Source organism: Schistocerca serialis, chromosome 4, assembly GCF_023864345.2.
Source record: "Schistocerca serialis cubense isolate TAMUIC-IGC-003099 chromosome 4, iqSchSeri2.2, whole genome shotgun sequence".
Classification (NCBI taxonomy): Eukaryota; Metazoa; Arthropoda; class Insecta; order Orthoptera; family Acrididae; genus Schistocerca; species Schistocerca serialis.
In genome coordinates this window covers 117754903-117771363 of record NC_064641.1, presented here as the reverse complement: position 1 = coordinate 117771363, position 16461 = coordinate 117754903, and the positions used below count along the sequence as shown (strand labels likewise).

The 16461-nt window shown below is 44.7% G+C and overlaps 1 protein-coding gene across 1 annotated transcript in view; it reads left to right on the top strand.

Annotated features, from left to right (window-relative positions):
- LOC126474188 (uncharacterized) overlaps window positions 1-16461 on the top strand; it is a 121959-nt gene that overhangs the window by 79164 nt on the left and 26334 nt on the right. The window contains exons 3-4 of the mRNA XM_050101651.1: window positions 5526-5657; window positions 8992-9196. Coding sequence (XP_049957608.1) covers window positions 5526-5657; window positions 8992-9196 — 337 coding nt within the window. The remainder of the gene's footprint in view (window positions 1-5525; window positions 5658-8991; window positions 9197-16461) is intronic.

The window sequence follows — 16461 nt, the reverse complement described above, 5'->3', positions numbered from 1 at the left end:
ACATCTGCTCGAAAGCGCTAGCAGTAAATTCCTTAGTCATGGACCTCTGACAAGGTATTACGATATACTATTTAACTTTGTTTGCCTCTGAAGGACACAACTTTATAGTTTTTCGACTGTTTGGTTATTGATCCAGGGCTTGTTGTTATAAGCTCTTACGTCTGGTCTATTTGGTTTTATCTGGTTTTTTTATGGTGAAGTATTTTATAGTTGCATGATAGTTTTTTTGTTACGGGGGCCTCGATCATTCCCATGATATCTGGACACGTGCGAAAATGTTTGTACCTTTCGCGCTATGCGTGTTTGGTGGCGCCAGTGTCCACTGCAGCGACACAGGCGAGCACATTAACTGGCAGTGTGGTCCTGCACAGCTGGGCGGTAGGGGCTGTTCTCCGCCACTTGCTGGTATGAAGTTACCACGCTTTTAACATGCCAGTTGTTCAACTGGCCAATTTGATCTATGGGGCTTGTTGCGGGTAATAGTATTTTATTTTCTGAAGGCTGAGTCCTCCCTCTTCCCCATACCGTGGGCTCAATGTTTTACTGGCGTATGTACTACTGCAAAAAAGTGGTAATTTAAGGAGATGAGACCTGGATGAACTGAAATAAACAGAGGTTGTAGAGAGTTTCAGAGAGAGCAGTAGGGAACGACTGACAACAATAGAGGAAAGAAATACAGTAGAAGAAGAATGGGAAAATTGAGAGATGAAGTAGTGAAGGCAGCAGTGGATCAAGTAGGTAAAAAGGCGAGGGCTAGTAGAAATCTTTGGGTAACAGAGGAGGTATTGAATTTAACTGATTAAAGGAAGAAATATAAAAATGCAGTAAAAGAAGCAAGCGAAAAGGAATACAAATACTTCTCTTGGCCAGGAATGCCCTTTTTGACAGTGATAGTCTGCTTTTGATGTCCTTGCTCCGTTCATCACTGACTATTTTACTGCCTTTGTAGCAGAATTTTTTACCTTCATGTACTTCGTGACCATCAATTCTGATAAGTTTCTCGCTGTTGTCATTTCTGCTGCTTCTCATTATTTTCGTCTTTCTTCGATTTACTCTCAGTCCATATTCCGTACTCATTACATTGTTCATTCCATTCAGCAGATCATGTGATTCTTCTTCACTTTCACTCAGGATAGCAACGTCATCAGCGAATCGTATCAATGATATACTTTCACCTTGAATTTTAATTCCACTCCTGAACATGTCTTTTGTTTCCATGACTGCTTCTTCGATGTACAGATTGAACAGTAGAGGCGAAAGACTACATCCCTGTCTTACACCCTATTTAATCCGAGCACTCCATTCTTGATCGTGCACTCTTATTATTCCCTCACGGCTCTTGTACGTAATGTATATTATTCGTCTCTCCTTATTTAGTCTTGCTTCCATTATCAACATCAGAATTGCCTCCATTGTGCCTTTACCTTTTCTAAAGCCAAACTGATCGTCATCTCTCATTTATGTATGAAAAATTATATACTCCATACTACCACCAAAGGCCGAGCAGCAATGAGCACTGCGTTCATTGAAGTTCTCGATGACGCACTCACAAACATCTGGTGGGATGACGTTAATAACCTTTTTAATTTCATACTTCAATTGGTGTATTGTTTTTGGTTTGTTCAAATACATTTTTGATTTCACAAATGGTTCAAATGGTTCTGAGCACTATGGGACTCAACTGCTGAGGTCATTAGTCCCCTAGAACTTAGAACTAGTTAAACCTAACTAACCTAAGGACATCACAAATATCCATGCCCGAGGCAGGATTCGAACCTGCGACCGTAGCGGTCTTGCGGTTCCAGACTGCAGCGCCTTTAACCGCACGGCCACTTCGGCCGGCTGATTTCACAAATCCCCACTAAAAAAGCCACAAGGCGTAAGATCGCATGATCTGGAATTCCTGGTTGCCATGCAAGGGAACTTTTCATTCAGCGGGCAATCGTTTCACGGGATGTGTGACATGTCGCACCATCGAGTTGAAACCAGAAATCGTAATTTTTATCAATAAAAGTGAAAAACCAATCAGAGTGCACGTTTCGGTAACGGTGGCCTGGTCATTTTCAGGTTAAGTACGGGCCGATCACTCCTCCTTCCCAGCACTCACACCACACAGTCGTGTGTTGTGGACGCATCTCATCGATGGATTTTTGTTACCACAAATTCTTCAGTTCTGCTTATTGACGTGCCCATTGAGGTGCAAGTGCGCCTCGTCTGAAAAAATAGATCTTTTTGCAAAGTCGTCGTTAAGCGCTTGTCGAGCCGAGGCCCATTAAACAAATCGATGTCTCTCTCCATGATCTTGAGGCTTCAGCTCTTGTGCAAGTTAATTCTTGTACGCATGCATTTTCAGATGTTTTGAAAGGATTTCATGCAGTGAACTTGGTGGTAAATTCAATTGTTGCGCTAGTCGGCGAACCGTTTTCTTGCGTTCAAACAGAACCCGGTCGCTCCGTTTTCTTCTTTGAAACAGAGCCCGTGGTTTCAAACTTTCGGATCAACTTCCGGACTGATGGTTCGGTTGGAGCAGCATTACGTCCGATTGCCTCACGCAATTCACGAACGGTTACCGTGTGACATCCACTGTTTTTACAATAACTTTCGCTCACTTGGATACGTTGCTCAGCTGTCACCTATTTCGTGACGAAAATTATCATGAAACAACAATGCTCACCACACGAAAGCTATCAGGCTAGGATTGCAGATAACAAACATGAAAAAACCACAGCTGCCAACAGTCATATTACAGAATGGCGCAAAATTCAAATGCGTCCTTAATTCTCAGGCACCCGACAGTTTATTTGGTTGTGTTGTGTGACACGGGCCTCAGTCATTCCCATGGTATCTGGATACGCGCAAAAACGGTTGTAGCTTTCCCGTTATGTGTGTGGTGCGCTAATGCCCTCCTCCATGGCACACATGAACACGTTCACGTGGACCTGTACGACGTAGCTATTGCAGGGTTGTCCGCCGCTTCCTGGTATCAAGTTAATGCGCTTTTGACATGTCAGTGTTTCGGCTGGAGAATTTGATCTATGACGCCCTGCTTGTTGCGAGTAACACCATTTTACACTACTGGCATTAAAATTGCTACACCAAGAAGAAATGCAGATGAGAAACGGGTATTCATTGGACATATATATTATACTAGAACTGATATGTGATTACATTTTCACGCAATTTGGGTGCATAGATCCTGAGAAATCAGTACCCAGAACAGCCACCTCTGGCCGTAATAACGGCCTTGGTACGTCTGGGCATTGAGTCAAACAGAGCTTGGATGGCGGGTACAGGTTCAGCTGCCCATCCACCTTCAACACGATGCCACAGTTCATCAAGAGTAGTGACTAGTGTATTGTGACGAGGCAGTTGCTCGGCCACCATTGACCAGACGTTTTCAATTGGTGAGAGATCTGGAGAATATGCTGACCAGGGCAGCAGTCTAACATTTTCTGTATCCAGAAAGGCCTGTACAGGCCCTGCAACATGCGGTCGTGCATTATCCTGCTGAAATGTAGGGTTTCGCAGGGATCGAATGGAGGGTAGAGCCACGGGTCCTAACACATCTGAAATGTAACATCCACTGTTCAAAGTGCCGTCAATGCGAACAAGAGGTGACCGAGACGTGTAACCAGTGGCACCCCATACCATCACGCCGGGTGATACCCCAGTATGGCGATGACGAATACACGCTTCCAGTGTGCGTTCACCGCGATGTTGCCAAACACGGATGCGACCATCATGATGCTGTAAACAGAATCTGGATTCATCCGAAAAAATGACGTTTTGCCATTCGTGCACCCAGGTTCGTCGTTGAGTACACCATCGCAGGCGCTGTTGTCTGTGGTGGTGGTGGTGGGTAGTGTTTAACGTCCCGTCGACAACGAGGTCATTAGAGACGGAGCGCAAGCTCGGGTTAGGGAAGGATTGGGAAGGAAATCGGCCGTGCCCTTTCAAAGGAACCATCCCGGCATTTGCCTGAAACGATTTAGGGAAATCACGGAAAACCTAGCTGTTGTCTGTGATGCAGCGTCAAGGGTAACCGCAGCCACGGTCTCCGAGCTGATAGTCCATGCTGCTGCAAATGTCGTCGAACTGTTCGTACAGATGGTTGTTGTCTTGCAAACGTCCCCATCTGTTGACTCAGGGATCGAGACGTGGCTGCACGATCCGTTACAGCCATGCGGATAAGATGCCTGTCATCTCGACTGGTAGTGATACGAGGCCGTTTGGATCCAGCACGGCGTTCCGTATTACCCTCCTGAACCCACCGATTCCATATTCTGCTAACAGTCATTGGATCTCGACCAACGCGAGCAGCAATGTCGCGATACGATAAACCGCAATCGCGATATTCTACAATCCGACTTTTATCAAAGTCGGAAACGTGATGGTACGCATTTCTCCTCCTTACACGAGGAATCACAACAATGTTTCAACGGGCAACGCCGGACAACTGCTGTTTGTGTATGAGAAATCGGTTGGAAACTTTCCTCATGTCAGCACGTTGTAGGTGTCGCCACCGGCGCCAACCTTGTGTGAATGCTCTGAAAAGCTAATCACTTGCATATCACATCATCTTCTTCTTGTCGGTTAAATTTCGCGTCTGTAGCACGTCATCTTCGTGGTGTAGCAATTTTAATGGCCAGTAGTGTATTTTGTGAAGTTTGAGTCTCCCCTTTTCTGATATAATGGGCTCAACGCTTTACTACCGTACGTACACCATAAGAAGTGATTTGATTTCGCGAAATCGGGCGTGCTCCTGTAAATAAAAGTTCATATACAGCTTAAAGCGGTTTATTTCTAGGATATCAATCAACTGGACTTTTTTCTTTCGGGGCATCTCAAAACTGAAGTGTAACGCATTGATATCGCGTGGCGATGACTTGCTAAGAAATCTAATGCGGTTATTTTACCGAGTTGTGTGACCTAAAGTTGAAAAATAAATAAAAAATTCAGCTTCTGGTGTTCCGTTCATGCTATTAAACTGAACTCCGTCCGAACAGGCCTTGAAGGCCCAAAAGTACCGACTGGCCGCCGGGCCGTCCTCGCCCCACAGGCGTCACTGGATGCAGATGTGGAGGGGCATGTGGTCAGCACCCGGCTGTATGTCACTTGACGAGACCGGAGCCGCTACTTCTCAATCATGTAGCTCCTCAGTTTGCCTCACAAGGGCTGAGAGCACCCCACTTGCCAACAGCGCTCGGCAGACCGGACAGTCACCCATCCAAGTGCTAGACCAGGCGACACCGGTTAACTCCGGTGATCTGGCAGGAACCGCTGTTACCACTGGGCATGGCCTTTGGCCGTTCATGGTATTGGCGAGAAAAAAGTCTTATACACGGTATGACAGAAGGTACCCTCCGCTACGCGCTCGTTAGAGATTTCTAAAGAACACTCCGAGGTGTAAACGCCGCGAACAGGCTGTGTGGTAAGGTTACGGACTGCTCTGGCTCACCACCTGCCTGCTGTCGTGGATGGAGCCGTGCTGTACATTTGAAAACTGTCTGCCCTTTCCTTTACAGGGTCATGCAGCTGTACCTGGACAAGAACAACATCAGCGACGTTCACGAGGACGCTTTTTCTGGGATGCCGAATCTGCGCGTCGTCGATTTCTCCAACAACCGGCTGTCTACTCTTCCGTCCAGTGTCTTCACGTAAGTCCAGTTTCATGTACTTCTTGAAGCTAGCTATTTACAGACTTGTCATATGCATAGTATCGGCATCAAACAAGACGCTTATAAGTGACACACAATAAGTTATACGAATTACTTCAAAAGTGGAAACAATAATCGTCCCTTTGGCAGGCCTACGAAACACACATTCATTCAAAAGTTTCAAGCTTCATTTACAATATTACTAGAAGTCTTCCTGGATGTTTTTTTCTGATGGCATTGCAATTCTCAAACCTTGGAAATTCCGTGTGACACTACACTGACGTGACAAAAGTGGTGGGTATTGTATTGTATCCTATTGTGTGTTAACCGGGGGCCTAGAAACGACGGAGAGGCTCCGTCCCCGCCGCAGCCGCAGTGGTCCACAACCCCACGACGACTATCGCAGTCCACTTCACCCCTCCGCCGCGCCACACCGAACCACTCTTTCAGGGTTATTGTGCGGTTCGGGCCCCGGTGGACACCCCCCACCCCCTCCCCCACCAACTCGACCCCCGCCCGACCCCCTCAGCGAACGTCTCACACCAGACGAGTGCGTGGTAGAGTAATGGTGGTGTACACATACGTGGAGAACTTGTTTGCGCAGCTTTCGCCGACATAGTGTAGCTAAAGTGGAATAAGGGGAACCAGCCCGCATTCGCCGAGGCAGATGGAAAACCGCCTAAAAACCATCCACAGACTGGCCGGCTCACCGGACCTCGACACAAGTCAGCCGGGCGGATTTGTGCCAGGACCAGGCGCTCCTTCCCAATCCGGAAAGCCATGCGTTAGACCGCACGGCTAACCGGGCGGCCTAAAGTCATGGGTACTTCCTACTACTGTGTTGGCCCTCCATTTGCCCGACATAGTGAAGCAACTCGACATGGCATGGACTCACCAAGTCCTCTGAAGTCCCCAGTAGGAGTTCAAATGGCTCTGAGCACCATGGGACTTAACTTCTGAGGTCATCAGTCCCCTAGAACTTAGAACTACTTAAACCTAACTAACCTAAGGACATCTCACACATCCCTGCCCGAGGCAGGATTCGAATCTGAGACCGTAGCGATCGCGCGGTTCCAGACTGTAGCGCCTAGAACCTGTAGGAGTACTGAGACATGCTGCCTCTATAGCCATCCATAATTGCGAAAGTGGTCTGGTGGCAGTATTTTGTACACGAAATGACTTCTCGATTATATCATATAAATGTCCTATGGGAGTCACGTCTTGGTGGCCAAATAGTTCCTTCAAATTGTCCACAATATGCTGCAAATCAATCACGAACAACTGTGGCCTGATGACATGGAAAATTGTCTTCCATAAAAATTCCATCGTTGTTTCAGAACATGAAGTCCATGAATGCCTGCAGATCGTCTCCAAGTAGCCAAATATAACAATTCCGGCCAATTGTCGGTTCAATTGGACCAGAGGACCCAGTCCATTCCATGAAGCACAGCCCACACCATTATGGAGCCACCACCAGCTTCCACAGTGCCTCGTTGACATCTTGGGTCCATGGCTTCGTGAGGTCTGCGCCCCACTCGAACTCCACCATCAGCTCTTACCAACTGAAGTCGGGACTCATCTGACCAGGTCACGATTTTCCAGTCTAGGGTCCAACTGATATGGTCCTGAGCCCAGGCGCTGCAGGCGGTGTCGTCCTGTTGGCAAAGGCTCTCGCGTCGGCCTGTTAACGCCAAATTTCGCCACACTGTCCTAACGCATTAGTTCGTCGAACGTCCAAAGTTTGTCTCTGCGGTTATTTGACGCAGTGTTGCTCGTCTGTTCCCACTAATACTCTACACGAACGCCTTTTTTCTCGGTCGTGAAGTGAAGTCTTTCGGCCACTGCGTAGTCCGTGGTCAGAGATAAATGCTCGGAATTTGGTAATGTCGGCACGGTTTTGACACCGGTGATCTTGGAGTACTGAATTTCCTAACGACTTGAGATCGTGCGCCCAGAATCACGTCCGAACCTTTTCCCATAATCACCTGAGTGGAAGCAACAGCTCCACCAATGCACTGCCCTTTTATACCTTGTGTACGTCATACTACCGCCCTCTGTGGACGTGCATATTGCTGTCCCACGACTTTTGTTATCTCCGTGTAGTGACCGTTACTTTATAAGACATATAAAAGAACCTGTGGTACAACCAATTCCCAATTCCAGCCGAGCAGTGCTTCAAGAAGACTATCTGTCGTACGACGGAGATGTTGTACAGTGACTAAGACACTGTATTCATACACAATCTTATCAAAAGTATCTGGACACATGTTAGTGGACAATAATATGGGCTGTTTCCATCTGTCGTTCTTAAGACGGCTTGAACTCTGTGGAGAAATGGCTGTCCTTCCTTTCCTGGCAGCTGAAGCCAGAGGAGGTCGTATTGCTGGACGCTGCGATCTGGAGCGAAGTCGACGCTGAAACTCATCCCAAAGATGTTCCATTGGGATCAGGTCGGGACTCTGAGCAAGGCAGACAATTTCAAGAATGTTATTGACCACAACCCATTGCTTCTTAGATGCTGCTTTATGACAGACTGCCTTGTCATTGAATAACTCTCTTCCATCAACAAAGGAGGTGGCTTACAAAACACTCGTTCGACCTATACTTGAGTATTGCTCATCAGTGTGGGATCCGTACCAGGTCGGGTTGACGGAAGAGATTGAGAAGATCCAAAGAAGAGCGGCGCGTTTCGTTACCAGGTTATTTGGTAACCGTGATAGCGTTACGGAGATGTTTAATAAACTCAAGTGGCAGACTCTGCAAGAGAGGCGCTCTGCATCGCGGTGTAACTTGCTCGCCAGGTTTCGAGAGGGTGCGTTTCTGGATGAGGTATCGAATATATTGCTTCCCCCTACTTATACCTCCCGAGGAGATCACGAATGTAAAATTAGAGAGATTAGAGCGCGCACGGAGGCTTTCAGACAGTCGTTCTTCCCGCGAACCATACGCGACTGGAACAGGAAAGGGAGGTAATGACAGTGGCACGTAAAGTGCCCTCCGCCACACACCGTTGGGTGGCTTGCGGAGTATCAATGTAGATGTAGATGTAGATGTAGAAAATCTCTGGAGCTGCTAGAAATAGTGGGTGCAGCATAGGAGTCAATATCCCTGCAGTCTGGCAGCTCTACAGGATCTAATCGTTAATGAGTGGCTTCAGCTGGACGTGACATACCTGAAGAAACCTGAGTCTCTGTGAGACGTTCAAAGTCTGTTCCAGTATTTATGCAGCCATGGAGCCCCAATGTGGTTTCCTAAAGACTGAGGTCTGGGTAATGCGTGGCGACTGTTGAGCCCATGGTGCTGGATGGTCAGACAGTGTGACGGCCTGTTGCAGGTCCAACGGGAAGCTGCAGAAGCTGGACCTGAGTAGGAACCCAATCCACCTGACCGGGGGCCGGATGCTGGACTCTGCCTCCCTGTACTGGCTTAACCTGTCGTGGTGTGGCATCTCCAGCCTGCCGGAGGACTCTTTCAAGGGCATTCCGCAGATGGTCATGCTCGACCTCTCCGAGAACCAGCTGGTCGTTCCAACAGCTCTGGTAAGTTGTCGCCATTTAACACAGTAACTGCTTTGTACTTATCGCAACCCTTCGGTGCATCAGTGTCTGTACTCAGGAAAATGCATGAGAGGGAACCTTTTAGACCCCTACCTTAAAACCAATAAAAATGTTGGTATTAACGAAAATATCAAATTTTGAAGGTGTCGGTGAGACAGAATGAAGAAGGCAGCGTTTGTTGTGATAATGTGACATTTGACTTACACTATTGGTTCAAATGGCTCTGAGCACTATGGGACTTAACATCTACGGTCATCAGTCCCCTAGAACTTAGAACTACTTAAACCTAACTAACCTAAGGACATCACACAACACCCAGCCATCACGACTTACACTATTATTGGAAATAACGATATAACTTTCCTGCTATTGAATAACTTTCAATTTCACTGGTCCATAGCAGAAGATTTGCTCATAAAAACAGCACTCTTCATAAATATATTTTTTGTGCATTTGTAGAAACTTGACCATTTCTATCTTATCGGTGAAGTACATGAAGCATCGTCTTTTTGCTGATCTTAAAGTTTCCGCCATCTTCGTTAGCTGGCGAACCGTGCAGTGACTTTCAGAACTTCCACTTCTCCATAACAGAGAAATTCTCCTTTTATCAGATACGTGAAAATAAACACAGGGCATTTATTGCTACTACATCTAATACGTTTGCCCATAAGACAAAATACTATCTTCATGTCTCTTTCAAGTGTGTGTACGTATCATCTGGCCCAGAGAAGCAAATCCTGATTTCCAGTCGTTATAGAATAAAACATTCTCTCAATTGTTTTTATGTTCTTCATCTACAGTGTTACTGTGGTGCAGTATATCACACTTTTTTGCCACATTACGTAAAATCGTCAAATTGTCTTTCAAACCACAGTGATGAAGATAGAACTTGTATCGAAGTGGAAGCCATCTTTTCTAGTGGAATTTCATTTTTATTTTGTTATACTACCTCTTAACTTAGCAAGAGGAATTCTGCTGGCATTGTGTAGCCATATTCCTCTCATTGGTGATAGTGATTTACTCTGTTGAGTTCCATCATGACCGATAAGGAAATCTATATAATCTGTATCATCTAATTCTTCACTAACTTCGCTTGTTCTTGTGACGAAACGATCATCTGTGAGCGGTATATATATGGACATGGCCATTTGCGCAAGGTTGTTTTTGTTTTTAAATATTTTAGTTATAACAAACCTTTCATAATGTGTTGTTTCTTCTCCATGTGACAACTTGGCGTGAGGTCCAACTTAAAATGAACACATTCCACAACAAAAAGATTTTTTAATACCTGAAGATGACAGCAAAGTCGGTCGAAACCTTTTGTTTTAAATAAAGAAATATTTATGCGACCTTGGCTTTAGAGTGTTTTTAGCAAGTAAACCAGATCGCTCCTTCTGTCTTCTCAAAATGGTACAGTTCAGCCATGCAGTAGAATAAATTTCCTTATTTCCGTCTATGAACACAAAATTGTTTCGATCAGCAATGATCATCTGAAAATCTGTCGCAAAACATGGGAAAAAACAACAATATTACTGAATTACATGTGGAAATATATGATAAGTCACACCTGTTTTGAAAACATGTCCTAATATAACGCATCCATAGTGGATCGTCTAAAGATAAACATAAAAATCAGTGTAGCATCGTCGCATATATTCAGATTATGGTTTATACTAGGCCACAGTGTATGTTTGTGTCGTAAGCCCGTTAGATCTTTCTATTGTAGACATACACATATTGGTCACTTATATAAGTGTGCAATATAGAATAAAAATAAGAATCCAGTAGGTAAATTCTAAAGTGGGCTTATCATGTGTGTAAGTTATTACGATAATAACATACAGTAAATTAAAAACACGACTGTAGTTGGATCGTTAAAAAGGAAACAGTTAAGTGACAATAATTCTGTTACACTCTTGTGGCGAATTTTAGATAAAAATATATTGACATACATTAGAACAAGCTTACATAGCTAATAGAATACTATAAAAATAATAAAATAAATACCGAAAGAAGCCAAATGGACGAAACAATAGACTGTAGTAAGTAATCAGCGCTCTCTGTTGGCGTGGCCGCCATAGAGCGGCATAGGAACTTAAACAAGGATGAAACAACGTACCAATCAATTAATAAGATTATCTAGTAAATGAAATATATTGTATACACATGTTTTGCAGCAGATCTGAAGATTGTCATTGCCGATCGGAACCGATAGACTAAGGACCTAACAATTTTGTAATCATAGACAGAAATAAAGAAATTTATTCTACACGTTCTGGATCACTGTTCTATCCGCAACCATGTCGCAGCCCGTCCAACTATAGGATCAGTTAACACAGGCAGAGGCTCAAAACATCGCCTGACAGTCAGTCTTGTAACATCGCCTAAGGCAGGTAAAGCTTCACAACATTGCCCAACATTGTCAAAGTTACGTAACGTCACGTAACACAGACAAAGCCTGTTGCCATCATTTAAAATACTCAAAGCGTCATGACAACGCTTAACACAGCCAACGTCTTATTACATTGCTTAAGGTAGCTAAAGTCTCGTAATAGTAGCAGATCTTCATATCTTTGCCTGAGGTAGCCAAAACCTCCTAATTTGTGTAATGCAGCCAACGCCTTGTAGCGCTATTAAAGGTCGCCATAGCTTCGTAACATCACTCACTCAAAGTCTCATAACATATCATATGGTAATAAAAGCCTTGGAATATTTCTTAAGATCACCAAAGCTTTGTCGTTACTGTTAAGATAGCTAAGGCTTTGTAAAATTCTCTAACACAGCTGAAGCCTCTTAACATCAATTAACATAGCCAAAGCTACATAACACCACTTAACACAGCTAAAGTCTCAATATCTATTAAGATAATCAAAGCCTAATAACAAAGCTAAACAGTCTTGTTACATTACCTTATGAAGTTAAAGCCTCATAACAGTATTTAACACAATGGAGCCTCATATTGCTGTCTCAAGTAGGCAATGCCTTGAAACTTGCTCAATAAAGGGAAAACGTCGTAATATCGCTAGAGGCAGCCATAGCCTTGTAATATCACTTTAAGTAACCAGTTTCGTAACATCTCATAATGTAACCACAACTTTGCAATCTTTCTTAAGACCAGCAAAGACTTTTCACTGCTCTTAATATAGCCAAACCTTCGTAAGATCCCTGTGTATATAGCTGTAGCCTTGTGACATCGCTTAAAACAGCCAAAGCCTTATAACATCACTCAACATAGCCAGAGCTTCACAACAACGACTACCATAGCCAACGACTGATACCATTGCTTGAAATAGCCAAAGCCTTGTAATTTGCTTAAGTAGTCAAAGTCTTGTAAGTAACCAAGTCTCATAACTTCTCTTAGAGTGACCGACCCTTGTAACATTTATTAAGATCGTCAAAGCCTCGTTGTTACTGTTAAGAAATCCACAGTCTCATTAGATGGCTGCATGTAGATAACAATTCGTAACACTGCTTAACATAGATAACGCCTCGTGACATCATTTAACACAGCCAAAGCCTTGTAACATAGCTTTAGATATCCAAAGCCTTATAAGTCGCTTAATGAAGACATTGCTTACGGTATTCAAGCTCTTATACTATTGCCAAACTGAAAATAGCCAGAGCACTCTAACGTCGCTTGCTTTAGCCAATTCCTCGTAATTATTCCTAAGGAGGAGACTCCACCCAAAAATTTTGCTATCCTACTTTGCCGGTTTGAGCTGAGTTTCAAATCCTGTCTATCTTGTAAAGATGTGTCCTTTGAAGTCCAGAACTTGACTGGTTTTCTAGGTTTAAATTTTTACCATGATTTTAATGGTGATTTTGGAAACCAACATTTCTTACTTGGACCTCAATTTTCACATTCTAGATTTTTCAGATACATTCAAAAGATTATTTGAATGCATAGTTCCTGCTCCTTCAAAAGAATAGACTCCATACAGATCCCGCAGCCGTGAAACATTATATGCAAATTGAAGGGGGATCGCTGCTATTAGCCGCAGTAGGGCATCAAGAGGAATCAGCGGCGACGAGCGAAAATGTGTAGCAGACCGGCAGTCGAATCTGGGACCACCTGCTTACTAGGGAGGTGCGGTAACCACTGCGCCATCCAGGAAACAACGTTACTGGAACTGCACGGACTATCTCGGCATGCCTCAAGGCCGATCCACACTGCCATTGAGTGCCACATATCCACTGTCCCTGTTCGCTACTTAAAGATGCCCACAGGAGATCGGGCGTATTTATGGATTCGCACTGGAGAAAGTTAATAGGCACCACGCATATCCCACAACTGTGAAACACTATATGTACACTACTGGCCATTAAAATTGCTACAACACGAAGATGACGTGCTAGAGACGTGAAATTTAAGCGAAAGGAAGAAAATACTGTGATATGCAAATGAGTAGCTTTTAAGAGCATTCACACAAGGTTGGCGCCGGTGGCGACACCTACAACGTGCTGACATGAGGAAAGTTTTCAACCGATTTCTCATACACAAACAGCAGTTAACCGGCGTTGCCTGGTGAAACGTTGTTGTGATGCGTCGTGTGAGGAGGAGAAATGCGTACCATCACGTTTCCGGCTTTGATAAAGGTCGGATTGTAGCCTATCGCGATTGCGGTTTATCGTATAGCGACGTTGCTGCTCGCGTTGGTCGAGATCCAATGACTGTTAGCAGGATATGGAATCGGTGGGTTCAGGAGGGTAATACGGAACGCCGTGTTGGATCCCAACGGCCTCGTATCACTAGCAGTCGAGATGACAGGCATCTTATCCGCATGACTGTAACGAAACGTCCAGCCACGACTCGATCCCTGAGTCAGCAGATGGGGACGTTTGCAAGACAACAACCATCTGCACGAACAGTTCGACGACGTTTGCAGCAGCATGGACTATCAGCTCGGAGATCACAGCTGCGGTTACCCTTGACGCTGAATCACAGCTAGGAGCGCCTGCGATGGTGTACTCAACGACGAACCTGGGTGAACGAATGGGAAAACGTCATTTTTTCGGATGAATCCAGGTTCTGTTTACAGCATCATGATGGTCGCATCCGTGTTTGGCGAAATCGCGCTGAACGCACATTGGAAGCGGGTATTCGTCATCGCTATACTGGCGTATAACCCGGCGTGATGATATGGGGTGCCACTGGTTACACGTCTCGGTCACCTCTTGTTCGCATTGACGGCACATTAAACAGTGGACGTTACATTTCAGACGTGTTAGGACCCGTGGCTCTACCCTCCATTCGATCCCTGCGAAACCCCACATTTCAGCAGGATAATGCACGACCGCATGTTGCAGGTCCTGTACAGGCATTTCTGGATACAGAAAATGTTCGACTGCTGCCCTGGCAAGCACGTTCTCCAGATCTCTCACCAATTGAAAACGTCTTGACTAATGACCTCAGCAGTTGAGTCCCATAGTGCTCAGAGCCATTTTTGAAAACGTCTTGTCAATGGTGGCCGAGTAACTAGCTAGTCACAATACGCCAGTCACTATGAACTATGGTATCGTGTTGAAGGTGCATGGGCAGCTGTACCTGTACACGCCATCCAAGCTCTGTTTGACTCAATGTCCAGACGTATCAAGGCCGTTATTACGGCCAGAGGTGGTTTTTCTGGGTACTGATTTCTCAGTATCTATGCACCCAAATTGCGTGAAAATGTAATCACATCTCAGCTCTAGTATAATATATTTGTCCAATGAATACCCGTTTATCAGCTGCATTTCTTCTTGGTGTAGCAATTTTAATGGCCAGTAGTGAAAATTGAAAGGGGATGACTGCTACCAGCTGCAGCGGACTAATTATTCCGTGACTGGACATTGCACACCCCACTGTCACCTGTTGAAGGTGAAGAGAGTACTCGATCGCGAAATGCGGAACTTGTCCCTCAAATGCATCAGTTTTGCTTATCGACGAACCCACCCAAATGAAAGTGGGCTTCGTTGGTAGACCATGCATGCATTGCACATACTAATTCCCATCACGCCCCGCGGCCAAGCGTGCAGTTTGAACGCCCTAACGGAAACCGTTGAGAAGTTATGGTGATTTTATTTCAAATAGTTCAATAACTAAGGAGGGATGGATAGAGGACAAATCTAAGGATTTAGAGGCTTATCTCACGAGGGGTATGATAGATAGTGCCTACAGTAAAATTAAAGAGATCTTTGGAGAAAAGAGAACCACTTGCATGAATATCAAGAGCTCAGATGGAAACCCAGTTCTAAGCAAAGAAGGGAAAGCAGAAAGGTGGAAGGAGTATATAGAGGGACTATACAGGGGCGATGTTGTTGAGGACAATATCATGGAAATGGAAGAGGATGAAGACGAAGATGAAATGAGTGATATGATACTGCGTGAAGAGTTTGACAGAGCACTGAAAGACCTAAGTCGAAACAGGGCCCCGGGAGTAGACAACATTCCATTAGAACTACTGACAGCCTTGGGAGAGCCAGTCCTGACAAAACTCTGGCATCTGGTGAGCAAGATGTATGAGACAGGCGAAATTCCCTCAGACTTCAAGAAGAATATAATTATTCCAATCCCAAAGAAAGCAGGTGTTGACAGATGTGAAAATTACCGAACTATCAGTTTAATAAGCCACAGCAGCAAAATACTAACGCGAATTCTTTACAGACGAATGGAAAAACTCGTAGAAGCCGACCTCGGGGAAGATCAGTTTCGATCCGTAGAAATGTTGGAACACGTGAGGCAATACTGACCCTACGACTTATCTTAGAAGAAAGATTAAGGAAAGGCAAACCTACGTTTATAGCATTTGTAGACTTAGAGAAAGCTTTTGACAACGTTAACTGGAATACTCTCTTTCAAATTCTGAAGGTGGCAGGTGTAAAACAGAGGGAGCGAAAGGCTATTTACAATTTGTACAAAAACCATGTGGCAGTTATAAGAGTCGAGGGACATGAAAGGGAAGCAGTAGTTGGGAAGGGTGTGAGACAGGGTTGTAGCCTCTCCCCGATGTTATTCAATCTGTATATTGAGCAAGCAGTAAAGGAAACAAAAGAAAAATTCGGAGTAGGTATTAAAATCCATGGAGAAGAAATAAAAACTTTGAGGTTTGCCGATGACTTTGTAATTCTGTCAGACACAGCAAAGGACTTGGAAGAGCAGTTGAACGGAAAGGATAGTGTCTTGAAAGGAGGATATAAGATGAACATCAACAAAAGCAAAACGAGGATAACGGAATGTAGTCGAATTAAGTCGGGTGATGCTGAGGGAA